The following is a 27,732-nucleotide window of genomic DNA, read 5'->3' as shown; positions in this document are numbered from 1 at the left end:
CAAGAGTGTTGGTGTTGGAAGGCAGCATACAGAATGCATAAAGTTGTGGAGATGTGAGACATGGCAAGTTTGAAGAACAAAAATTTAGTATGGCTAAAGTTTAGAGTGTCAAGTGATGAATGAGAAGGCAGACAGGGTCAAGGTTAAAGCCTTATTCAAAGGGCCCTAAAAGCTGAATGTAAGGAGTTTTTACATTTTTCTTCTATGGGAAGTCATTGAGAAATATTAAGAAGGTAGTTACCATAATCAAGCTTACATTTAAGAATATTGTTCTGCATTGTGAAAATTACATTGAGGAGGAACAAGACTGGACATGGGGAAAAGCTAGAAGACCATTACAGTGTTTAGGTGGGGAAATGCTTATGGCCTGGACTGGACTAGTGGCAATTTATCTGGAAAGAAATGAATAAAATGTTTAAACATTCAGTAACTTGTATTAACATGATTTAGTAATTTACTTGATGCTAGCGGATAAAGAAAAGCAGCAAGAAAGAATGACTTCTCAGTTTCTATTTTGAGCAACTAGGTCAAAGGTGGCTTCATTCTCTGAGATAGGAAATTATCTAGAGAAGGAACAACTTTGGTGGAGGAAGATCTTGAGTTTGTGCATGTACTAACTTAAGATGCTTGTAAGACAAGTAGAGATATTCAGTAAGTAATTAGATACACTAAATAGAATCTTGAGAGCTTTTCTAGTTCAAATTCATCAGCATATTATTTAGAATTATAGCCACGATAGTAGAATAGATGTTGAGGAATGTATATAGAGTGAGAAGAGAATAGGGCATAGAGAAGAATTCTGAGGAAGCCCAATATTTAAAGGATGAATAGGGGAAAGAAACCACTAACGAAGACCAAGAAAGGACACCAGAGAGGTAAGGATGGTAGAGCAAAGAACAAAGTGATGTGAGAATTCAAAAGGGAAAAAACACATCCAGTTTTTGTAGTGTGCATTGCAGGAAGCTTTATTTAGAATAATCAATGGATGTTTACAAGAGGTACAGTGGGAAGATGTTCCAACCAAATAAAATCATGGAGAGCAGTTAACAGTTTGACTGAAATGTAGGGTCACAAGAAAGAACCAGAGAGAAAGCTGGTAAGACAATTTAATTCCATATATAGCAAACCTTCGATTCTGGATAAGTTTTTGGTAGCATTGTCTATAGTTGAGAAAAACCATTGTGTTTGGTGCTAAGAGAAAGACAAGAATATAAAACATGCCTGGAATGGTTTATGCTATGGTTTGACTGTTTATGTCTCTTCCAAAATGTATGTTGAAACTTAATCTCCAGTGCAACAATATTAAGAGGTGGGGCCTTTAGGAAATGATTAGGTCATGAGGGATCTGCCCTCATGAATGTATTATAAAAGTCCTTACAAGAGGGCTGGGGACAGCTAGCTAGGACTTTTTTGCCTTTCCATCCCTTCCACCATGTGAAGACATAATGTTCATTCCCTTCAGAGAATACAGTGTTCAAGGCACCCTTTTGGAAGCAGAGACCTCACCAGACACTGAACCTGACTGAACCTTAATCTTGGATTTCCCAGCCTCCAGAATTGTGAGAAAATAGATTTCTATTTATAAATTATTCAGTCTCAAGTATTTTGGCATAGCAGCAGGAATGGACTAAGAAATTCTAACTAAGAAGTGGAGTGTTCCTATAACAAAACCCCTTATTGGGGGGTGGGTGCCAAGATGACCGAACAGGAACAGCTCCAGCCTCCAGCTCCCAGCGTGAGTGACACAGAAGACAGGTGATTTCTGCATTTCCAGCTGAGGTACCGGGTTCATCTCACTGGGGCGTGTCGATCAGTCGGTGCAGGACAGTGGGTGCAGCCCAACGAGTGACAGCCGAAGCAGGGTGAGGCATCACCTCACCCGGGAAGTGCAAGGGGGAATGGAATTCCTTTTCCTGGCCAAGGGAAACTGTGACACACAACACCTGGAAAATTGGATCACTCCCACCCTAATACTGTGCTTTACCAAGGGTCTTAGCAAAGGGCACACCAGGAGATTATATCCCGTGCCTGGCTCAGAGGGTCCCATGCCCACAAGCCTCCCTCATTGCTAGCACAGCAGACAGAGATCTAACTGCAAGGCTAGATCTCAGTGAGGCTGGGGGAGGGGCGCCCGCAATTGCTGAGACTTAAGTAGGTGAACAAATCGGCTGGGAAGCTCGAACTGGTTGGAGCCCACTGAAGCTCAAGGAGGCCTGCCTGCCTCTGTAGACTCCACCTCTGGGGACAAGGCATAGCCAAAAAAATAAAAAATAAAAAAAAAATCTGGAACCTCTGCAGATGTAAATGTCCCTGTCTGACAGCACTGAAGAGAGTAGTGATTCTCCCAGCATGGTGGTTGAGATCTGAGAATGGACAGACTGCCTGCTCAAGTGGGTCCCTGACCCCCGAGTAGCCTAACTGGGAGTAGCCTAACTGGAGTGGACCTCAAGCAAACTCCAACAGACCTGCAGATGAGGGTCCTGACTCATCTGGAGGAATGATAACAAACAGAAAGGACATCCATACCAAAACCCCATCTGTACGTCACCATCATCAAAGATGAAGAGTAGATAAAACCACAAAGATGGGGAAAAAGCAGCACAGAAAAGCTCAAAATTCAAAAAATCAGAGCACCTTTCCCCCTCCAAAGGAACACAGCTCCTCGCCAGCAACAGAACAAAGCTGGATGGGAATGACGAGTTGAGAGAAGAAGGCTTCAGTCGATCAAACTTCTCAGAGCTAAAGGAGGAACTATGAACATGTGTCTGTTGTCTGCATAAATGTCTTCTTTTGAGAAGTGTCTGTTCATATCCTTTGCCCACTTTTTGATGGGGTTGTTTGTTTTTTTCTCACAAATTTGTTTGAGTTCTTTGTAGGTTCTGGATATTAGCCCTTTGTCAGATGAGTAGATTGCAAAAATGTTCTCCCATTCTGTAGGCTGCCTGTTCACTCTGATGGCAGTTTCTTTTGCTGTGCAGAAGCTCTTTAGTTTAATTAGATCCCATTTGTCAATTTTGGCTTTTGTTGCCATTGCTTTTGGTGTTTGAGACATGAAGTCCTTTCCCATGCCTATGTCCTGAATGGTATTGCCTAGGTTTTCTTCTAGGGTTTTTATGGTTTTAGGTCTAACATTTAAGTCTCTAATCCATCTTGAATTAATTTTTGTATAACGTGTAAGGAAGGGATCCAGTTTCAGCTTCCTACTTATGGCTAGCCAGTTTTCCCAGCACCATTTATTAAATAGGGAATCCTTTCCCCGTTTCTTGTTTTTGTCAGGTTTGTCAAAGATCAGATGGCTGTAGATGTGTGGTATTATTTCTGAGGGCTCTGCTCTGTTCCATTGGTCTATATCTCTGTTTTGGTACCAGTACCTTGATGTTTTGGTTACTGCAGCCTTGTATGTAGTTTGAAGTCAGGTAGCGTGATGCCTCCAGCTTTGTTCTTTTAACTTAGGAATGTCTTGGCAATGTGGCTCTTTTTTGGTTCCATATGAACTTTAAAGTAGTTTTTTCCAATTCTGTGAAGACAGTCATTAGTAGCTTAATGGGGATGGCATTGAATCTATAAATTACCTTGGGCAGTATGGCCATTTTCACGATATTGATTCTTCCTATCCATGAGCATGGAATGTTCTTCCACTTGTTTGTGTCCTCTTTTATTTCACCGAGCAATGTGGTTTGTAGTTCTCCTTGAAGAGGTCCTTCACATCCCTTGTAAGTAGGATTCCTAGGTATTTTATTCTCCTTGAAGCAATTGTGAATGGGAGTTCACTCATGATTTGGCACTCTGTTTGTCTGTTATTGATGTATAAGAATGCTAGTGACTTTTGCACATTGATTTTGTATCCTGAGACTTTGCTGAAGTTGCTTATCAGCTTAAGGAGATTTTGAGCTGAAACGGTGGGGTTTTCTAAATATACAATCATGTCATCTGCAAACAGGGACAATATGACTTCCTCTTTTCCTAATTGAATACCCTTTATTTCTTTCTCCTGGCTGATTGCCCTGGCCAGAACTTCCAACACTATGTTGAATAGGAGTGGTGAGAGAGGGCATCCCTGTCTTGTGCCAGTTTTCAAGGGGAATGCTTCCAGTTTTTGCCCATTCAGTATGTTATTGGCTGTGGGTTTGTCATAAATAACTCTTATTATTTTGAGATATGTTCCATCAATACCAAAATTTTTGAGAGTTTTTATCATGAAGCGCTGTTGAATTTTGTCGAAGGCATTTTCTGCATCTATTGAGACAATCATGTGGTTTTTGTCTTTGGTTCTGTTTATATGCTGGATTATGTTTATTGATTTGCATATGTTGAACCAGCCTTGCAACCCAGGGATGAAGCCCACTTGACCATGGTGGATAAGCTTTTTGATGTGCTGCTGGATTTGGTTTGCCAGTATTTTATTGAGGATTTTCACATCAATGTTCATCAGGGATATTGGTCTAAAATTCTCTTTTTTTTGTTGTGTCTCTGCCAAGCTTTTGTATCAGGATAATGTTGGCCTCATAAAATGAGTTAGAGTTGAGTTCAATTCCTGGATATCCTTGTTAACTTTCTGTCTCATTGATCTGTCTAATGTTGACAGTGGGGTGTTAAAGTCTCCCATTATTATTCTGTGGGAGCCTAAGTCTCTTGTAAGTCTCTGAGCGCTTGCTTTATGAATCTAGGTGCTCCTGTATTGGGTGCATATATATTTAGGATAGTTAGCTCTTCCTGTTGAATTGATCCCTTTACCATTATGTAATGGCCTTCTTTGTCTTTTTTTATCTTTGTTGGTTTAAAGTCTGTTTTATTAGAGACTAAGATTGCAACCCCTGCCTTTTTTTGTTTTCCATTTGTTTGATAGATCTTCCTCCATCCCTTTATTTTGAGCCTATGTGTGTCTCTGCACGTGAGATGGGTCTCCTGGATACAGCAGATTGATGGGTCTTGACTCTTTATCCAGTTTGCCAGCCTGTGTCTTTTAATTGGAGAATTTAGCCCATTTACACTTAAGGTTAATATTGTTATGTGTGAACTTGATCCTGTCATTATGATGTTAGCTGGTTATTTTGCTGGTTAGTTGATGCAGTTTCTTCCTAGCATGGATGGTCTTTACATTTTGACATGTTTTTGCAGTGGCTGGTACTGATTATTCCTTTCCATGTTTACTGCTTCCTTCAGGAGCTCTTGTAGGGCAGGCCTGGTGGTGACAAACTCTCTAAGCATTTGCTTATCTGTAAAGGATTTTATTTCTCCTTCACTTATGAAACTTAGTTTGGCTGGATATGAAATTCTGGGTTGAAAATTCTTTCCTTTAAGAATGTTGAATATCGGCTCCCACTCTCTTCTGGCTTGTAGAGTTTCTGCCGATAGATCTGCCGTTAGTCTGATGGGCTTCCCTTTGTGGGTAACCCGAGCTTTCTGTCTGGCTGCCCTTAACATTTTTTCCTTCATTTCAACTTTGGTGAATCTGACAATTATGTGTCTTGGAGTTGCTCTTCTCAAGGAGTATCTTTGTGGCGTTCTCTGTATTTCCTGAATTTGAATTTTGGCATGCCTTGCTAGGTTGGGGAAGTTCTCCTGAATAATATCCTGCAGAGTGTTTTCCAACTTGGTTCCATTCTCCCCGTCACTTTCGGGTGCACCAATCAGACGTAGATTTGGTCTTTTCACATAGTCCTGTATTTCTTGGAGGCTTTGTTCATTTCTTTTTACTCTTTTTTCTCTAAACTTCTCTTCTTGCTTCATTTCATTCATTTGATCTTCAGTCACTGATACCTTTTCTTCCAGTTGATCGAGTCGGTTACTGAAGCTTGTGCGTTTGTCACGTAGTTCTCATGTCATGGTTTTCATCTCTATCAGTTCGTTTATGTACTTCTCTGCATTGGTTATTCTAGTTAGCCATTTGTCAAATCTTTTTTCAAGGTTTTTAGTTTCTTTGCACTGGGTTTGTACTTCCTCCTTTGGCTTGGAGAAGTTTGATTGTCTGAAGTCTTCTTCTCTCAACTCGTCAAAGTCATTCTCCATCCAGCTTTGTTCCATTGCTGGCAAGGAGCTGCATCCTTTGGAGGGGGAGAGGCGTGCTAATTTTTAGAATTTCCAGCTTTTCTGTACTGCTTTTTCCCTATCTTTCTGGTTTTATCTACCTTTGGTCTTTGATGATGATGACATACAGATAGGGTTTTGGTGTGGATGTCCTTTCTGTTTGTTATTTTTCCTTCTAACAGTCAGGACCCTCGGCTGCAGGTCTGTTGGAGTTTCCTTGAGGTCCACTCCAGACCCTGTTTGCCTGGGTATCAGTAGCAGAGGCTGCAGAAGAGTGAATATTGCTGAACAGCAAATGTTGCTGTCTGGTCATTCCTCTGGAAGCTTCGTCTCAGAGGTGTACTCAGAGCAGTGTGAGCTCAGTGTGAGGTGTCAGTCTGCCCCTAGTGGGGGATGTCTCCCAGTTAGGCTACTCGGGGATCAGGAACCCACTTGAGCAGACAATCTATCCCTTCTCAGATCTCAAACTCCGTGCTGGGAAAATCACGACTCTCTTCAAAACTGTCAGATGGGGACATTTAACATCTGCAGAGGTTTCTGCTGCCTTTTGTTTGGCTATGCCTTTTGTTTGACTATGCCCTGTCCCCAGAGGTAGAGTCTACAGAGGCAGGCAGGCCTCCATGAGCTTCCGTGGGCTCCACCCAGTTCGATCTTCCCAGCTGGTTTGTTTACCTACTTAAGCCTCAGCAATGGCGGGCACCCCTCCCCCAGCCTCGCTGCCACCTTGCAGTTAGATCTCAGACTGCTGTGCTAGCAATGAGGGTGGCTCTGTGGACGTGGGACACATGGAGCCAGGCATGGGATATAATCTGGTGTGCTGTTTGCTGAGACCCTTGGTAAAGCGCAGTTTTAGGGTGGGAGTGACCAGATTTTCCAGGTGTTGTATGTCACAATTTCCCTTGGCTAGGAAAGGGAATTCCCTTCCCCCTTGCGCTTCCCAGGTGTGGCGATGCCTCGCCCTGCTTCAGCTCACGCTGCATGCGCTGCACCCACTGTCCTGCCCCAACTGTCTGACACGCCCCAATGAGATGAACCCTGTACCTCAGTTGGAAATGCAGAAATCACCCATTTTCTGTGTCGCTCACACTGGGAACTGGAGGCTGGAGCTGTTCCTATTCCACCATCTTGGCACGGATCAAGTCTGAATGCTTTTTACAAAGAGTATTCTGTTGTGCATGTAGGTCTCAAATTCATTTGTTCAGAAAGATGTATACTGTGGTTGTTTTTAACGTGTTAATCTTTTATCTAACCTCAAGAAGAATTCTTTGTTTGAAAAGTAGCAATAGTTCCAAAGATTCCAAAGCAATGCATACTCACAAACACAACTGTTGATGCATATGTTTTACCTAACATTAGTTGAATAAGTATGTGTTAAATGCCTATTACATGTCAGCAATGCATAGCAGATAAGAGAATATACTATATATTTAAACACACTGGAATTCAAAATCCCAGCTTTGCCACTCTCAGTGGAGGTAAAAGAGCTGCAGTCTCATTTAGAATAATTTATACTGAATTCCATATACATTATGATTTTTGAAGGAAATTTCAGTTCTTATTTATCCAGTTATTAATGCTATTGTCAAATTTAATTGGCATTCCTTTTATAGAGGAGAGAGGTGAGGAATTATTTAAAAGTATTTAGCTGGGATACAAAGTAAACCATCCACATTTAGAAGAGTACAAATTGGCCATAAGGTTTTGCTGAATGATAGAGGTCACTATTGCATAACATTTCTCCAAAAGCATAAACCCATAGTACTGTGTATGGACACACCAAAGAAAGACAAGTTATTTATATTAAGTGATACATATGCACATACACGGTATTTAAGAAATGAAGTTCCCAAGCAGTATGTATTGCTATTCTTTTAGCCTATTTCTTAGTATGTCCCTCAGATAGTAGAATCATAGACTTAAAAATGTTAAGGCCGGACCAGGTGCGGTGGCTCACGCCCATAATCCCAGTACTTTGGGAGGCCAAGGTGGACGGATCACAAGGTCAGGACATCAAAACCATCCTGGCTAACACAGTGAAACCCGTCTCTACCAAAAATACAAAAAATTAACAGCACGCGTCTGTAGTCCCATCTGCTTGGGAGGCTGGGACAGGAGAATCACGTGAACCCAGGAGGTGGAGGTTGCTGTGAGCTGAGATCGCGCCACCACACTCTAGCCTGGGCTACAGAGCGAGGCTCCGTCTCCAAAAACAAAACAAAACAAAAACAAACAAACAAAAAAACTGTTAAAGCCCTTAGATCATCTAAGATCCTCACTCCCTACCTTACTTTATAGGTTTGGAATTGAGCAAAGAGATGAAATGACAAGAAATTTACTCAATATAATGTATCAGGGCCAGGTACGGTGTCTCACGCCTGTATTCCCAGCATTTTGGAAGGCTGAGGCGGGCAGACCCTTGGAGATCAGTCTGGCTAACATGGTGAAACCCTGTCTCTTCCAAAAAATAAAAAATTTAGAGGGACATGGTGACGCGCGTCAGTAGTCCTAGCTACTCGGGAGGCTGAGGCAGAATCTCTTGAACCCGGAAGGCAGAGGTTGCCATGAGCCGAGATCGCACCACTGCACTCCATCCTGGGCGGTGAGACTCTGTCAAAAAAAAAAAGTAGCAAATGAAAAACAGAGAACTTAGATTGCCCAGTTCTTTTTACAATACCACACTGTGTCCATTATTAATATATAATCAAACAGACGTTCTAATAAACCAAGGTGAAAATGGAACTTCTAAATCCATCAAATTTTTTCACTATTTTAAAACCAAAGCCTAGCAACATAGCAGCAGTACAGACTTCTAATAAAAGTTTTAAATACCATAGCTTTTGCTATAAGTTGTACAAACACTTAATTCCCATAATAGCAAGATACGTATATGTGTGTTTATGTATGTACTTACATCTACCTCATTCCAGAAAGGATTTTAAGATGCTTATTGAAATAAGTAGAGCTTAAAATTTTTTAAAACTGAGCTGATCATGTATATGTAAGACACTGGAATATAAACCAGTAAGAAGTCTTATTTTTGTTAGTACAAAAAGCATGCCATAATTTCTAATAAACGTATGCAGTAAACTCATATTTGGCTGTCTGTCCTCAAATTTGATTCTGCTTTCCCTAGCTGTGAATATGAAGAAAAACAGATAGTACTATGCCCATTAAAAGATGATGAGATTTGGGAGGCCAAGGTAGGAGGATCACTTGAGCCCAGGAGTTTGAGACCAGCCTGGGCAACATAGGGAGACCCTGTCCCTACCAAAAAATTAACCAGCCTTGACATGCCTATAGTCCCAGCTACTTGGGAGACTGAGGCAGGAGGATCACTTGAGCTGGGGAGGTGGAGGTTGCAATGAGCCATGATCACACCACCACACTCCAGCCTGGGTGACAGAGTGTGAATTTATCTCTCCAGGAAAAAAAAAAAAAAGTGACAAGGTGACAAGAGATTGTAAATTACCCAAGATCATACAGCCAGTATATTTCTGATTTCAAGGCAGTTATGCATTTATAGTGATGCCAAGTTACTATAGCATGGAATGTTTTTCCCTTTGTGTCATATCTGATTTCTTTCAGCAGTGTTTCATAATTCTCATTGTAGAGATCCTTCACCTCCCTGGTTAGCTGTATTCCTAGGTATTTTATTCTTTTTGTGGCTGTTGTATATGGAATCTTGTTCTTGATCTGACTCACAGCTTGTACTTGTTGGTGTATAGAAAGGCTACTGATTTTTGTACATTGATTTTGTATCTGAAATTTTTCTGTAGTTATTTGCTATATCTAGGAGATTTTGGGCAGAGACTATGGGGTTTTCTAGGTTTAGAATCATATCATCTACAGACAGAGATTGTTTGACTCCCTCTCTTCCTACTTGGATACCTTTTCTTTCTTTCTCTTGCCTGATTGCTCTGGCTAGAACTTCCAATATTACATTGAATAGGAGTGTTGAAAGAGGGCATCCTCAGCTTGCTCTGGTTTTCAAGGGTAATATTTCCAGCTTTTGCCTGTTCAGTGTGATGTAGGCTATGGGTTTGTCATAAATGACATTATTTTAAGATATATTCCTTCAATGCCTATTTGTTGAAGGCTTTTATTTATTTTTATTTGGGCTCAGTCGCCCGGGCTGGAGTGCAGTGGCACGATCTCAGCTCACTGCAAGCTCTGCCTCCCAGGTTCACGCCATTCTCCTGCCTCAGCCTCCAGAATAGCTGGGACTATAGGTGCCTGCCACCACACCCGGCTAATTTTTTTTGTTGTTTTAGTAGAGACGGGGTTTCACCATATTGGCCAGGATGGTCTCAATCTCCTGACCTCATGATCCGCCCGTCTTGGCCTCTCAAAGTGCTGGAATTACAGGCGTGAGCCACCGCACCCAGCCTGTTGAAGGCTTTTAGCGTGAAGTTATGCTGAATTTTATCAAAAGCCATTTCTGCATCTATTGAGATTATTATATGGTTTTGGGGTTTCGTTCTAATTATGTGATAAATCACAATTATTGGTACATATGTTGAACCAACTTTGCATCCCATGGATGAAGTCTACTTGATCATGATGGATTAGCTTTTTCATGTGCTGCTGGATTCCATTTGCTAGTATTTTGCTGAGGATTTTTGCATCAGTGTTCGTCAAGGATATTGGCCTTTTTCTTTTTTATTGTGTCTCTGCCAGGTTTGGGTATCAGGGTGATGCTATCCTCATAGAATGAGTTGGGGAGTTCTTCCTCTTCAATTTTTTGGAATATTTTCAGTAGTAATGGTACCAGCTTCTCTTTATATATCTGGCAGAATCTGGCTGTGAATCAATCTGGTCCTGGGCTTTTTCTAGTTGGTAAGCTTTTATTACTGATTCAATTTCAGAATTCGTTATTTGTCTGTTCAGGATTTTAATTTATTCCTAGTTCAATCTTAGGAGGTTGTACGTTTCTAGAAATTTACTCATTTCTTGTAGGTGTTCTAATTTGTTTGCATAGAGGTATTCGTAATAGTCTCTGAGGATTCTTTTTTGTATTTCTGTGGGGTAATGTCCTTTTGTCATTTCCAGTTGTGTTTATTTGGATCTTCTCTCTTTTTTTCTTTGTTAGTCTAGCCGTGGTCTTATTTATTCTTTCAAATAATCTTATTTGTTCTTATTTATAATCTTATTTATTCTTTAAATAATCTTTTTGTCTTTCAAAAAAACCAAATCCTGGATTCCTTGATCTTTTTGTATTGCTTGTCATGTCCCAATTTCCTTCAGTTCAGGTGTAATTTTGGTTACTTCTTTTCTTCTGCTAACCTTGAGGTTGGTTTGCTCTTGTTTTTCTGTTTCCTCTAGGCGTGAGGATAGGTTGTTAATTTGAGATCTTTCTAACTTTTCTATGTGGGCATTTAGTGCTATAAACTTTTCTCTTAGCATGCTTTAGCCCCGCCTCAGAGATTCTGTTATATTGTATCTTTTGTTCTCAATAGTTTCAAAGCATTTCTTAATTTCTGACTTAATTTTATTGTTTACCCAAAAGTCATTCAGGAACAGGTTTTTTGTTTGTTTGTTTTTTTCTTACAGAAACTTTTATTTATTTATTTATATTTTATTTTTTATGTATTTATTATTATTATTATACTTTAAGTTCTAGGGTACATGTGCATAATGTGCAGGTTTGTTACATATGTATACTTGTGCCATGTTGGTGTGCTGCACCCATCAACTCGTCAGCACCCATCAACTCGTCATTTACATCAGGTATAACTCCCAATGCAATCCCTCCCCCCTCCCCCCTCCCCATGATAGGCCCCGGTGTGTGATGTTTCCCTTTCCAAGTCCAAGTGATCTCATTGTTCCGTTCCCACCTGTGAGTGAGAACATGCGGTGTTTGATTTTCTGTTCTTGTGATAGTTTGCTAAGAATGATGGTTTCCAGCTGCATCCATGTCCCTACAAAGGACACAAACTCATCCTTTTTTATGGCTGCATAGTATTCCATGGTGTATATGTGCCACATTTTCTTAATCCAGTCTGTCACTGATGGACATTTGGGTTAATTCCAAGTCTTTGCTATTATGAATAGTGCCGCAATAAACATACATGTGCATGTGTCTTTATAGCAGCATGATTTATAATCCTTTGGGTATATACCCAGTAATGGGATGGCTGGGTCATATGGTACATCTAGTTCTAGATCCTTGAGGAATTGCCATACTGTTTTCCATAATGGTTGAACTAGTTTACAATCCCACCAACAGTGTAAAAGTAGGAACAGGTTTTTTAATTTCCATGTAACTCTATGGTTTTGAGAGTTCTTTTTAGTATTGATTTCTATTGTTACTGCACTGTGGTTCAAGAATGTGGTTCAGTTTTGTTTTGTTTTTTAATTTGCTGAGAATTGTCTTATGGCTGATCATGTGGCCAATTTGCAGTATGTGCCATGTGCAGATGAGAATAATGTATATTCTATTGTTTTGGGGTAAAGTTCTGTAAAAGTCTGTTAGGTTCATTGATCAAGTGTTGAGTGCAGGTCCCAAATATCTTTGTCAGTTTTCTGCTTCAGTGGTCTGTCTAGTACTATCAACAGGATGTTTACACTTACCACTATTTGTATGTGGTTATCTAAGTTTCTTCATAGGTCTTTAAGAACTTATTTTATGAATCTCTTTGCTTCTGTGGTGGGTGCATATATATGTTTAGGATAGTTAGGTCTTCTTGTTGAACTGAACCCTTTACCATTATGTAATGTCCTTCTTTGTCATCTTTTTTGATTATTATTTGTTTAAAGTCTGTTTTGTCTTAAATTAGAATAGTAGCCCCTGCTTTTTTCTGTTTTTTATTTGCTTGGTAAATTTTTCTCCATTCCTTTACTTTGAGCTTATAGTTGTCATTGCATGTGAGATGAGTCTTTTGAAGACAGTATATTGTTGGGTCTTGCTTCTTTATCCAACTTGCCATTCTATGCCTTTTAATTTGGGCATTTGGCACATTTACATTCAAAGTTGATACTTTGATATGTGCAAATTTAATTCTGTCATCATGTTGCTAGCTCGTTATTATGCAGACTTGATTGTGTAGTTTCTGCTTTATAGTGTCAATGGTCTGTGTATTTAAGTGTGTTTTTGTGGTGGCTGGTAATGGTCTTTAATTTCCATGTTTAGCACTCCCTTCAGGACCTCTTGTAAGGCATGTCTGGTGGTAACAAATTCCCTTAGCATTTGTTTGTCTGAAAGGATCTTATTTCTCCTTTGCTTATGAAGCCTCTTTTAACTAGATAAGAAATTCTTGGTTGAAATTTCTTTTCTTTAAGTGTGCTGAATATAGGCCCCTCAATCTTTTCTGGCTTGTAGAGTTTCTGCTGAAAGGTCCACTTTTAGCTTGATGGCGTTCCATTTGTGAGTGACCTGCCTCTTCTCTCTAGCTGCCTTTAATGCTTTTTTCTTTCATTTTGACCTTGGAGAATCTGAATACTTTGTGTCTTGGGGATGGTCATTTTATATAGTATCTTACAGGGGTTCTCTGCATTTCTTGAATTTGAATATTGGCCTCTCTGGCAAGATTGGGGGAATTTTCATGGATAATATCCTCAAATATGTTTTCCACATTACTTACTCTTTCTCCCTCTCTTTCAACATAGATGAGTTGTAGATTTGTTCTCTTTACATAATCCCCTATTTCTCAGAGATGTTTATTCTTTTTGTTCATTTTTCTTTATTTTTGTCTGACAGAGTTGATTCAAAGAAATGATCTTCAAGCTCTGAGATTATTTCCTGAACTTGGTCTATTCTGCTGTTAATACTTGTGGTTATATTACAAAATTTTTGTAGTAAGTTTCTCAGTTCTATCAGATCAGTTTGGTTCTCTCTTAAAATGGCCATTTAATTTTTAAGTTCCTATATCATTTTATTTTATTCCTTAGAATCCTTGCATTGGGTTTCAACTTTCTCCTGAATGTCAATGTTCATTCCTGTCCATATTCTGAATTATATATCTGTCATTTCAGCCTAGTTAAGAATCCTTGCTGAGGAACAACCACAGTTATATAGAGGTAAGAAGATACTGGGGCTTCTTGAGTTGCCAGAGTTCTTGTGCTGGTTATTTCTCATCTGTGTGGGCTTATGTTCCTTCAACATTTAAGCTGTTGTCCTGTAGGTAGGGCTTCTTGCTTTTATCTTCTTTGATGCCCTTGGGGGTTTGGTTGTGGTATAAGGTGGGTTCAGTTGTCTGGCTTCATTTCTGGAAGATGTTAAGGAGTCAAGGCTCAGCTCAGCTCTCCTGGGCTATGTGGTCTAGCTCTGGGGGGCTGAAACCAAGCCCCCAGCTCTGTTCTCTGGCCCCTCAAGGTTAGGAACCTGCTGTGCTGCAGGAGCCAAGGTGTTCCTGGTCCATTGCCACAGTACTCCAAAGGGGAATTACCCCCACTGGAGTGCTTCATTGGGGTAGTGGCAAGAGGATCTTTGCTTGCTCACACATGCCAACTGCCTCAGCAGTGCAAAAGGGTGCATGTGTGTCAGCTGGGGAGGGGCATCAGTGGGAGTAGGGCAGCAGCATTCCTAGATTGAGGTGTTTCTAGAAATATGCAACAACAAAGCAGCAATAAACATATTTCAAGATAGTTTAGGATATTTATAACAGTATTTTGAGGATGATGGATCACAGATATTGAATACAAAAACAAGTAAAGAAGGAAGAGGGCAAAAATTTGGGTTAAAGGGTTCATTACACTGCACATCCTGATGGAAGTGAATAATTGGAAAGGATGAAGTGAATGCAACTGAATAAGATAACTGAAAGAAGATGAAGTAGTATTCAGAGATGTAGATGCTTGAAATCATGATTATCAATAATAGAGCATTTCAGATGATAGAAGGTTTTAGTGTGGCCTTTCCTTGAAAGGAAGTAAAGAACTGAAGAAACAAGATAGTAGATGAATTATTCAAGTGTGTAAGATGAAAATATTACAAATATGGGGATCAAGCACCAATGTTTTTGCTGAATAATGGGAAGGGATCAAAATAAGGTGAGTAAGTAACAGTGAGTAGAAGAGGAGGAAGGTGGTTTGTCAAATTTTACAAGCTTCAAAGGAGCAAGGATTTTGCTTCTTTTTTATATAAGAAGTTTTAGAAATAGCAGTAAGGTGTCAGAAGGAATTTTAGTGAATAAACTGCTGTTATGTAAGAAGACCATAGGGGAAGCAGTGTCCTCCTTAAAGGAAGGGCTTGGTTTCAGATAGGGCACAGAATTTGAGAGAATGAGAGAATGCTTTGAAAAGAGGCAGAGAATATAATACAGTTTGATAATCATCTGGCAGAAGTTCTAGAGTGTTCAGTGAAAGCGCTCAAGAGTTAAGGACCATGGAGAGGGCTGCTCAAAGGCAATGAAATAGCATTATTGGCATAATGCCCAAAGGTCTGAACAGCTTTGTAATTGATTTCCAATGAGCTATTTCTAAACCATTTCAGCCTTCTGTGACTTATTCACCCTTTATTTTCTATTTTTAAGTTTTTCTTAAGACTCTTTTTTTACTTTCTAAAGAAGTTATTTCTATTAGTTCATTTTCTAAAATGGAAAAGTCAAAAAATTGTAATAATTGTTTGATTTTTTCTCTTTTCTTAGTAGATCATTTAATGTTTTATAGATTTAAGTTATTACAGCATTTTCTAAATGTTAGCCTATAAATTCTTATGAGAGCTTTAGTCTGTGTCTTGCACAGAATATTTGTCACATTATAAGCACTTTAGTTTTAAGAGTATGGTCTCTGGAGTCAGACTGCCTGATGGGCCCCAACTCCTTTATTTATAGTTATGTAACATTGAAGAAGTTAATTCAGCTATTCCATTATAGGAAGGTATGGACAGTAGAAATAAGCCAAGTTAGGAAATGGTAAGGTATGCCTGATATGGTTTGGCTCTGTGTCCCCACCCAAATCTCATCCTGAATTGGAATCCCCACATGTTGAGGGAGAGACCTGTAAGCCCACATGTCGAGGGAGAGAGGTGATTGTATCATAGAAGCAGTTTTCCCCATGCTGTTCTCAAGATAGTGAGTGAGTTCTCATGAGATCTGATAATTTTATAAGCATCTGGGCTGTTCCCTTCTTGCACTTCTCTCTCCTGCCACCATGTGAAGAAGATCCTCCTCCTTTGCCTTCCACCATGATTGTAAGTTTTCTGAGGCCTCCCCAGCCATGCAGAACTGTGAGTCAGTTAAACCTCTCTTGTTTATAAATTACCCAGTGTTGGGCAGTTCTTTATAGCAGTGTGAAAATGGGACTAATACAGAAAATTGGTAGTGCGAAGAGTGGGGTACTCCTATAAAGATACTTGAAAATGTGGAAGTGACTTTGGGACGGGGTAACAGGTAGAGGTTGGAACAGTTTGGAGGGCTCAGAAGAATAGAGGCATATGTGAGAAAGTTTGGAACTTCCTGGAGTCTTGTTGAATGGTTTTGATCAAAATGCTGGATAGTGATATGGACAATGAAGTTCAGGCTGAGGTGATCTCAAATGGAGATGGGAGCTTATTGAAACTGGACCAAAGATCATGAGACTGGTGGCATTTTGCCTCTGCCCTAGAGATCTGTGAAACTTCGTACTCAAGAGAGATGATTTAGGGTATCTGGCAGGAGAAATTTCTAAGAAGCAAAGCATTCAAGAGGTGACAGACCATAAGAGTTTGGAAAATGTGTGGCCTGACCATGTAATAGAAAAGAAAAATCCATTTTCGAGGGAGAAGTTCAAACTGCCTGCAGAAATTTGCATAAGTAATGAGGAGAATGGGGAAAATATCTGAGATCTTCATGGCAGCCCCTCCCATAACAGGCCTGGAGGCCTAGAAGGAGAAAATGGTTTTGTGGGCCAGGCCCAGGGCCTTGCTGCTTTGTGCACTCTTAGGACTTGGTTCCCTGCATCCCAGCCTTGGCTAATATGAGTCAATGTACAGCTCAGGTTGTTGCTTCAAGAGGGTGCAAGCCCCAAGCCCTGGTGGCTTACACGAGGTGTTGGGCCTATGGATGCACAGAAGTCAAGCACTGAGCTTTGGAAGCCTCCACCTAGATTTCAGAGGATGTATGGAAATGACTGGATGCCCAGGCAAAAGTTTGGTACGGGGGTGGAGCCTCAAGAAGAACCTCTGCTAGGGCAGTGTGGTAGGGAAAGCTGGGGTTGGAGCCCCCCACACAGGGTTCCCAATGGGGCACTGCCTAGTGGAGCTGTGAGAAGAGGGCCATCATTCTCCAAACACCAGAATGGTAGATCCATTGACAGCTTGCACCATGCCCCTCTAATGTCTGCAGACACTCAATGCCAGCTGTGGAAGCAGCTAGACATAGGGCTATACCCTGCCAAGCCGCAGAGGCAGAGCTGCCCTAGGCCATGGGAGTCTACCTTTTACATCAGCATGCCCTGGATGTGAGACATGGAGTCAAAGGAGATTATTTTGGAGCTTTAAGGTTTAATGACTGCCCCCACTGGATTTGGACTTGCGTGCGGCCCATAGCCCCTTTGTTTTGACCAATTTCTCCCATCTGGAACAGGAATATTTACCCAATACCTGTACCCCCATTGTATCTTGGAAGTAACTAACTTGCTTTTGATTTTACAGGCTCATAGGCAGAAGGAACTTGCCTTGTTTCAGATGAGACTTTGGTCTATGGACTTTTGAGTTAATGCTGAAATGAATTAAGACTTTGGGGGATTGTTGTGAAGGCATGATTGGTTTTGAAAACTTGCTTTGCCTCAGATGAAACTTTGGACTTGTACTTTTGAGTTAATGCTGGAATGAGTTAAGACTTTGGGAGGCTATTAGGAAGGCATGATTGACGTTGAAATGTATAAAGGACATGCAATTCGGGAGGACCAGGGCAGAATAATATGGTTTGGTTCTGTGTCTCCACCCAAATCTCATCTCAAATTGTAATCTCTATGTATAGAGGGAGAGACCTGTAATCTCCATGTGTCAAAGGAGGGAGGTGACTGGATCATGGGGGCAGTTTCCCTCATCCTATTCTCAAGATAGTGAATGCATTCTTATGAGATCTGATGGTTTTATAAGCATCTGGCATTTTCCCCTGCTTGCACTTCTCTCTTCTGCCACCATGTGAAGAGGGTCCTTGCTTCCCCTTCACCTTCCCCCTGATTGTAAGTTTCCTGAAGCCTCCTCAGCCACGTTGAACTGTGAGTCAATTAAACATCTTTCCTTTTTAAATTACTCAGTCTTGGGCAGTTCTTTATAGAAGTGTGAAAACAGACTAATCCAATGCTTGATATGGGAGGAATCAAGTGAGACTGCCATAATTTATCAAGGAAATCATCCAGGGTAAAATCCCTAAAGGACTATACTTGAGGAACAAGGACAAATTGAAATAAAACTGATCATTACAAAGCTATCAACTAAGCTCAATCTCTGATTTTGTTAAAGTGATTTTTCACTCCCCCTACTCCACATATTTCTTTACAAAAGAAGTGATCATCTGGAGACTGTGCAATTTGTACATAATGTCAGGCTTTCAAAAAAAATTGTGAACCATAATATTAGACAATGTTATATGACCTTAAGCCAAGATAGAAAATTGAAAAGAGAAACAGACTCAAAAGGAATCCAGATTTTTGAGTTAAAGAGGTTACAGTAACTATGATTATAAGAACTAAAAATATTAAAACTCTTAAAGGAAAATATAGAAGGAAAGTTCCATGATATTGGATTTGGCAGTTTACTCCTTGGCTATGATGCCAAAAGTACAGACAACTAAAGGAAAAACAGATGAATTGGACTATGTTAACATTTAAAACTTATATGCAACAAATGACACTATCAACAGAGTGACAAGGCAACTTACAGAAAATATTTACATATTACTGATAAGATATTAATACCTACAGTATATAAAGAACTCCTACAACGCAGCAACAGAAAAAAACAAACATCCCAATTTTAAAAAGGGCAAAGATGCTGGGTGCAGTAGCTCATGCCTATAATCCCAGCACTTTGAGGCTGGGAGTTTGAGACCAGCCTGGACAACATAGCAAGACCCTGGCTGTACCAAAAAAATTTGCTGGGTGTGGATATGTGCATCAGTAGTCCTACAACTTGGGAGGCTGAGGCTGAGGATCCTTTGAGCCCAGGAGTTCAAGGCTGCAATGATCTATGTTTGTGCCATTGCACTCCAGCCTGGGTGACATAATGAGACCTTGTCTCAAAAAAATAAAAATAAAAATGGGCAAAGGACTTGAAGATATATTTTTCCAAAAAGATATATGCAAATAGTAAGCACATGAAAAGATGCTCAACCTCATTAATCATTAGGGATGTGGAAATCAAAACTATAGTAGATACCATTCACACCTATTGGGATGGCTATTACCAAAAAAAAAAAAAAAACAGAAAATAACAACTTTTTGCATGCATGTGGAGAAACTGGAATCATTGTGCATTGTTGATGTCAATATAAAATGATGTAGCTGCTGTGGAAAAAAAAAACAGTATAATGGTGGTTCCTCCAAAAATTGAACATAGAATTACCATATGATCCATCAATTCCATTTCTAGGTATATACCAAATAGAATTGAAAGCAGGGATTCAAACAGATATTGGCACACCTATTTTCATAGCAACATTATTCACAATAGCTAAAAGGTCTATCAGCAGATGAATGGATAAACAAAATGTGACATATTCATATAAATGCATATTATTCAGCCTTTAAAAAGGAAGGAAATTCTGTACATGCTACAACATGTACAGAATTTTGAATAAATTTTAGATAAATTTTGAAGACATGGTAAGTGGAATAAGCAAGATACAAAAGGGTAAATATTGTATGACTTGACTCATATAAAGTACCTAGAATATTCAAATTCATACAGACAGAAAGGAGAATGGTAGCTATCAGGGGTTACCGGAGGGGAGAATGGGAAGTTATTGTTTAATTAATACATACAGAGTTTCAGTTCCAGATAATGAAAACATTCTGGAGAGGGATGGTGGTGATGGTTGCTTAACAATGCAAATATACATAATGCTCCTGGAACTATATACTTTAAAGTAGTTAAAATGGTAAATTTTATGCATATTTACCACAGGAAAATTGCTTAAAATATTTGTGATTAGTATCAGCCAAAGTAAGAAAGATATTATTATTATCAAAGGAGTCATAGCAAGAATGACAGTTAAATTTTTAGCAGAAACTATGGGAGCCAGAATACAGTGGAACATCTTTAAAGTATTTAAAGAAAATAAACTCTAACCTATATCTAATAAGAATCACTTTCAAAAGTGAAGGTTAAATATAGATATTTTTCAGGCAAAGAAATAAGGAATTTATCAGCAACAGATCTATATTAGAACAAATTCTGAAGACAGACAATACCAAGGTTAGCAATCACTTAGAGCAACTGTAATGGCAGGTTAAAGCCAGAAAAACAAAAGAAAAAGGGAGAAAAATGCGTAAAATTTAGAGGAAGAAATAAAACTTATAACCATCCAAAAAACATAAAATACCTAAAAATAAGCCTAATGAAAGACATACTGTTCTTTACATTGAAAATACAAAAAATTATTAAGATCAATAAAATCTAAATAAATGGAGGAATATACAGTGTTCAAAGATTAGAAGACTCAATATTGTTAAGATGTCAGTTCTCCCCAAATTAATCTATAGATTCAGTGTAAATTCAGTCAAAATTCCAGCTGTGTGTCTGTAAATTGACAACTTGGTCCTAAAATTTATATGGAAATACAAAGGATCAAAAAATCAATCCAACTCTGAAGAACAACAAAAGTGGAGAATGTACAACAACACCAGATGCCAATATCTACTATACTGGCCGGACACAATGGCTCATGCCTGTCAGCACTATGGGAGGCTGAGACGAAAGCGTTGCTTGAGCTCTGGAGTTTGAGACCAGCCTGGGCAACACAGTGAGTCTTCGTCTCTACTAAAAATTAAAAAAAAAAAAATTGCTGGACATGATGGCTTGTGGCTATAGTCCCAGCTACTTGGGAGTCTGAGGTGGGAGGATCACTTGAGCCCAGGAGATTGAGGCTGTAGTGAGCTATTATTGTGTCACTGCATCCCAGCCTGGGTGACAGAGCAAGACCCTATCTCAAAAAAAAAAAAAAAAAAAAAAAAATACAAGCACTAGCATAATGTTAGCATAAGGATAGACAAATGGGTCAGTGGAACAGGATAGAATATGAAAATAAATTCATATATATGTGATTACCTGAGTTACAAAAAAGTGACATTGCAATACAGTGAATAAAGGATGATATTTTTGATAAATTGTGCTGAGTCAATTAGATATTGATATGGGAAAAATAAATTTTGATCTCTCCCTCACACCCCATATATGAAATTCAATTCCAGATGGATCATAGACCGTAGACCTATTGTTGTTCCTTTCATATGTGAAAAACAAAACAATAATGTTTGTGGAAGAATATATAGGAGAATAAACATTTGTGACCTCAGATTTGGCAAAGATTTCTCAAACAATAAAAGCTCTAAGGATAAAGAAAGGAAAGAATAAATTGGGCCAAATTAAAGTATCTTTTAAAAACAAATCATCAGCATAAAAAGGCAAGACACAGAGTGGGAAATGATATTGGTTCTTTATATATCCAATAAAAGATTTATATTTTTAATACCTAAAAATAACTCCAACAAATCAATATGAAAATGGGATCCAATACAACAAAAAAGTGGACAAGAGATTTGAACACTTTACTAAAGAAGATATTCAAATGGCCAGTAAATATATGAAAAAGTACTCATTATAGAAATGCAATTTAAATTCATAATGCAATGTCACCACAACAGTTAAAAGAAAAAAGAGACAATACCAAAGTTGACAAAGATCCGAGTAATATTAAAGAGTATTTCATTTAAATTCCAGCTCTGCCACTTGCTAGTTTTTTGACTATATTGAAAGTTAAATTACTTAACTTTCCCGCTTCCATAGTTTGAACATAAAATGGGGATAATAGTATTAAACACCTCATAGAGTTGTTGAGAGAAATGAGGAAGATGATTCATGTTAAGTGCTTAATATAGTTCAACTGGCATCAGCTATTATAATTTAATTCTTATGATAACCAATAAACTAAGCATTACTATATATTTTTTCAGATAAGGAAATTGAGGCCAATGGAGATAAATCACTTCCCACAGTTACTAAAAGATAAGAGAAGAGTTGAATACATTTCTTTCTCAGCTCAAAGTCCTTGCTTTTAGGCATACCACCTACCAATTCCACTCTTGGCAGATATATAAAGAGGGTATTGAGTGACTGCCAGTCACAAATATTGCTTGACTTAGTCTCAAGCTTCTCTTATAGCTATTAACCTATACGTCTGTTATTCAGACCCCTTACCTAGGTTTTGAAGTTCTAATGCATAGTCTGCTTGCTTGGGTTCCAAGCCCTGCTATCCTAATCATTATAGTTACAGATCTTAAAATATGCTGCCTAGTTTCTTGATGTCTCTACTTATATGATTGTTGGTGTTATGTTTGCCTGCTCCCAGTCCATCTGCTTACTTATGTCTCAGCTTCTCCTCATTTAGGACACAGTTCAAATGTCACCTTGATCTCTATCACATGATCCTCATTTATTTTCTGCAGTACTGAAAATGTTTTTTATAGTCTTCCCCTTCCTCCTAATAAGAGTATAAGATCCATGAGAGCAGAAGGCTATATTTCTGTTTTATTTTCTTTTGTTTGGCTGCTTTACCTTCAGAGACCAGAAGAGTAGGCATTCCAAAATTAGTAAGTACGTAAATTAACTTTGTGTCCTCTCCTCAAAATTTATGTGCACTTCAGCTCAAATTTTTTAATGGCTCTAACTCCCAGCCTGTTTATTCAGAACATGACACAACTTAGGTGATTCACGTACCTCCCTTGTTCTTACCAATTACCTCATAATCTAATAGCTTATGACAAGGTAGTCATTTGATATGGTTTGGTTCTGTGTCCCCATCCAAATTTCACCCTGAATTGTAATAATCCCTATGTGTCAGGGCTGGAACCAAGTGGAGGTAACTGGATCATGGAGGTGGTTTCCCATGCTGTTCTCATGATAATGAGTGATCTGATGTGATCACAACACAAGATCTGATGATTTTATAAGTGTCTGGCATTTCCCCTGCTTATACTTATTCTCTTTCCTGCCACCTTGTGAAGAGCTGCCCTCTGCAATGATTGTAAGTTTCCTGAGGCCTCCCCAGCCATGTGGAACTGTAAGTCCATTAAACCTCTTTCCTTTATAAATTACCCAGTCTTAGGTATTTCTTTGTAGTAGTGTGAAAAGGGACTAATGTAAATTGGCATCACAGAGTGGGCTGCTGTTGTAAAGATACCCAGAAATGTGGAAGCGACTTTGGAACTGGGTAACAAGCTGAGGTTGGAACAGTTTGGAGGGCTCAGAAGAGACGAAGATGTGGGAAAGTTTGGAACTTCCTAAAGACTTGTTGAATGGCTTTGACCAAAATGCTGATGGTGATATGGACAATGAAGTCTAGGCTGAGGTGGTTTGAGATGCAGATGAGGAACTTCTTGGGAATTGGAGTAAAGGTCATTCTTGCTATGCTTTAGCAAACAGACTGGTGGCATTTTGCCTCTGCCCCAGAGATCTGTAGAACTTTGAACTTGAGAGTGATGATTTAGGATATCTGGCAGAAGAAATTTCTAAGTGGCCAAGTGTTCAAGAAGAAGCGGAGCATAAAAGTTTAGAAAAATTGCAGCCTGATGATGCAATACAAAAAAAAAAAAAAATTTCTGGGAGAGGAGGTGGAAATTTAAGCCTGCTGCAGAAAGTTGCGTAAGTAATGAGGAGTCAAATGTTAATCACCAAGACAATGGGGAAAATATCTCTAGGGCATGTCAGAGACCTTTGTGGCAGCCCCTCCCCTCACAGGCCTGGAGATCTAGTGGGGGAAATGGCTTTGTGGGCCAGGCCCAGGGCCGCCCTGCTCTATGCAGTCTTGGGACATGGTGCCTTGTGGCTCAGCTGCTTCAGCTCTAGCCATGTCTAAAGGAGGCCAGGTACAGCTCTGGCATTGCTTCAGAGGGTGCAAGCCCCAAGCCTTGGCAGCTTACACGTGGTGTTAGGCTGACAGGTGCACAGAAGTCAGGAACTGAGCTTTTGGAACCTCCACCTAGATTTCAGAGGATATATAGAAATGCCTGGATATCCAGGCAGAAGTTTGCTCCAGGGGCAGAGCCCTCATGGGGAACCTCTGCTAGGGCAGTGCAAAGGGAAAATGTGGAGATGGAGCCCCCACACAGAGTCCCCACTGGGGCACTACCTGGTGGAGCTATGAGAAGACAGCCGCCATCCTCCACACCCCAGAATGGTAGATCCACCAGCAGCTTGCACCATGTGCCTGGAAAAGCAGCAGACCCTCAATACCAGCCTGTGAAAGCACCACAGAGTGGGACTGTAATTCTGCAAAGTCACAGGGGCAGAGCTGCCCAAGGCCATGGGAGCCCACCTCTTGCATCAGCGTGACCTGGATGTGCCACATGGAGTGAGAGGAGATCATTTAGGAACTTTAAGGTCTAATGATTGCCCTATTGGATTTTGGACTTCAATGGGGTCTGTAGCCCCTTTGTTTTGGCCAATTTCTCCCAGTACCCCCATTGTACCTAAGAAGTAACTAATTTGCTTTTGATTTTATAGACTCATAGGAAGAAGCGACTTTACTTGTCTCAGACAAGACTTTGGACTTGGGCTTTTGAGTTAATGCTGGAATTAGTTAAGACTTTGGAGGACTGTTGGAAAGGCATAATTGTGTTTTGAAATGTGAGTACATGAGATTTGGGAGGGGCCAGCGGCAGAATGATATTATTTGGCTCCTTGTCCCCACCCAAATCTCAACCTTGAGTTATAATAATCCCCACATGTCATGGATGGGACAAGGTATAGGTAATTGGATCTTGTGAGTTAGATAATCTTGAGATTAACTCACAAGATCTAATGGTTTTATAAGTGTCTGGCATTTCCCCTGCTTGCACTCATTCTCTCTCCTGCCACAATGTGAAGAGGTCCCCTCCACCATGATTTTAAGTTTCCTGAGGCCTCCCAAGCCATGTGAAATTAAACCTCTTTCCTTTATAAATTACCCAGACTCAGGTATCTCTTCATAGCTGCAGGGAAATAGATTAATACATCATTCTAATGACAAGATAATAATTTTGACAGTCACTTCAATCAAAATGGAACTACACTTTAAAGGAATTTAGATCTAAGTTTCTAATCAAAAATTTTAAAGGTTATTTTTTGCTTTAATAAAGTTATAACTTCAGTTTTGATACTTTATAGGATTTTACACAGTAGTATTTTACTTCATTACAGTAAGACAATAGATGTAAAGCAGCTAACATATGGTAGCTACTCAAATGTTAATGCTCCTTTTCATTTCCTTTTTATTAAAATTTTTCATTATTAAAATTGTTTTCCTTTTAGAAAAGTATAGATACTTGAAATGCTACAGGATATGGTAATATAGACTATCTAAAAATTAAAACTTGAAATCTTTAGTTTCATTCTTAAAACAACTCAAAAATTGAGAGAAGGTATTTTTAAGAAAAGTTACCCTTCCTACATTCAAAGCTAGCAAAGATTACAGAGGAGGTAGAAACAACAGATATTTTAAAATAAAAGTTATCAGAAGTAATTATTCTTTTATTAATCTAGTTTATTCTTCTTCAAAATAAAACTTTATAGATAAGTTTAAATGTTGGATCTACAGATCCTTCAAATGGACCACGTAAAAAGATAGTATGTATCAGTAACTTATAGATGTAGGTAGTAATGTAGTTGGTCATATTTCATTTAAAATTTTTCTGGAGTCTTTTATGTAGGATCACGACTGAAGATAGATTAAATCAACAGTGGATATTAACTCAAACACACTAGTTCAGTACATAAAATAAATTTATGTGTTTTCTGATACATGATTCTATGATATGGGCCAGCATTATGAACTGTTGAGAAATGTTACATTTCTATATGATAATGGTTTTTAAAACTTACGCATATGGCTTTGGTTAATAATGTTAAAAGATGAATATTTGGATCTGTGTTGACTATAAAGATATCTGACTTGACTATGATACAACTTTAGAACAAAAATCCTTTAAAAAATTAATCCCACTTAACCATGTTTGTTTTCATATGGATTTATAGTTTTGTTTCTTCTTTTAAAGTATTTTTATTTTAAATCTTAGCATGCACACCACAGAATCAAAAAATGAACATTTGGAGGATGAAAACTTCGAAACACCTCCAACTGCTCAGGTAAAAACTTAAAAGTATATTGTAATATATGACATAAAATCAATCTGATCTTAAAATTTATTTTTGAAGTTTACTTATTAGATAGATTTCTTTTATATATCTGGTTAAAAATGAAAAGTGGTAAATTTAAAAATAGCTAGTTATAATGGGTCCTAGGAAATGAGCAGAAATAATGAAACAAATGGAAAGGGGTGCATTTTAGAGCTAAAGAGCACAGATTTTAGAAATAAGGAGAAATGTTGCTTATTATTTCTTGCCACATTCAGGGAAAACTCAGTAACTTAAACGGAGGCAAAGATAAGTCTAGATTAATTAAAATGTTGTGCTGTGTATTCTGAAGAGACTCAAGTTTTTTATTTTTATATTTATGTAGAGCAAGTCATTAGACCTTCTGTTGATCTAGTTTTACTTAGTAATAATTGCTTATAATTAGAATTGTAAATTTCATATTTTTTTAAAATAGAGATTTCTATAGTTGTTAACGGTCAAAAAGTCGTTTTTAAAAATATTTTAAATATTCACTATTTATTCTAATTATCTGTGAAGAAGTCATCTTAGTCTATATCAGTTTATTATTAATTCTAAAATAATAAAACTTAAAATAATATGGTTTTACTATATATGACCTTTCACCCACCTTAATAATAATTCACCATTGTGTCTTTATATGGTAACAGAATTTTCAGAAACAGCCTCTATACCAGAACTCCAATAGGTTAATTATGATCAGATTTGAAGAACTGTGATCTTAAAGAGCTACATAATTCATTTTTAGCCATCAGCTGCTTTGACATCTCTGTCTCCTTAGTGATTACATGTAAAATTCCCTTCCTCAATGTGTCCATGCCCTCTAGCCTTTTTATTGTTTCCTGTGATGATGTGATGTTCCCTCTTTCACTCACTCAAAGTATTATCAAGTCACTCAAATTGCTGGCACACACATACCCACACCCACCCACCCATGACAATCATAAGGCAAATTTGGGAGATTTCTATTGCAGAGTTAACTCTACTCTGGTGTTTTATTGTTGTTATCATTGTTTATGGTTTGTTTTTTACATTGGAAGAAGTTTCTCAATATTCTCACAAACCAAAGATTCCTGTTTTTTCCAAATCAGCAGTTTCATAATTAGGTTACCATTAAAAGGCCTGGGAGATTAAGGTATACCCTTGCAGTATTTAATATGTTGTCTATAAATATTAGTGGAAGCATGCCTGAATTTCTGAAGGCTTGACCTATGTTTTTCTCATTTTTCTTTCAGTTATATAAATTTATCAAATGAGATGAATCCAAGTAAAATTATATTTCACTTCCTGTCTAATTGAGTTGTATTTTCATTTCGCAAAAGTTTTGGTGAGGCCGGGCGCGGTGGCTCAAGCCTGTAATCCCAGCACTTTGGGAGGCCGAGACGGCCGGATCACGAGGTCAGGAGATGGAGACC

General features: G+C 38.8%; 1 protein-coding gene across 1 annotated transcript in view; it reads left to right on the top strand.

The window, feature by feature from the left end:
- Nucleotides 1-27,732, top strand: part of SLC9B1 (solute carrier family 9 member B1) — a 132,171-nt gene that overhangs the window by 6,264 nt on the left and 98,175 nt on the right. Inside the window, exon 2 of the mRNA XM_033214887.1 lies at nt 26,221-26,290. Within this exon, the coding sequence (XP_033070778.1) occupies nt 26,221-26,290 (70 nt within the window). The remainder of the gene's footprint in view (nt 1-26,220; nt 26,291-27,732) is intronic.

Source organism: Trachypithecus francoisi, unplaced genomic scaffold, assembly GCF_009764315.1.
Source record: "Trachypithecus francoisi isolate TF-2019V2 unplaced genomic scaffold, Tfra_2.0 Lachesis_group1, whole genome shotgun sequence".
Lineage (NCBI taxonomy): Eukaryota > Metazoa > Chordata > Mammalia > Primates > Cercopithecidae > Trachypithecus > Trachypithecus francoisi.
Note: the sequence above shows the minus strand (reverse complement) of the source record. Positions and strands in the feature narration are given on the sequence as shown.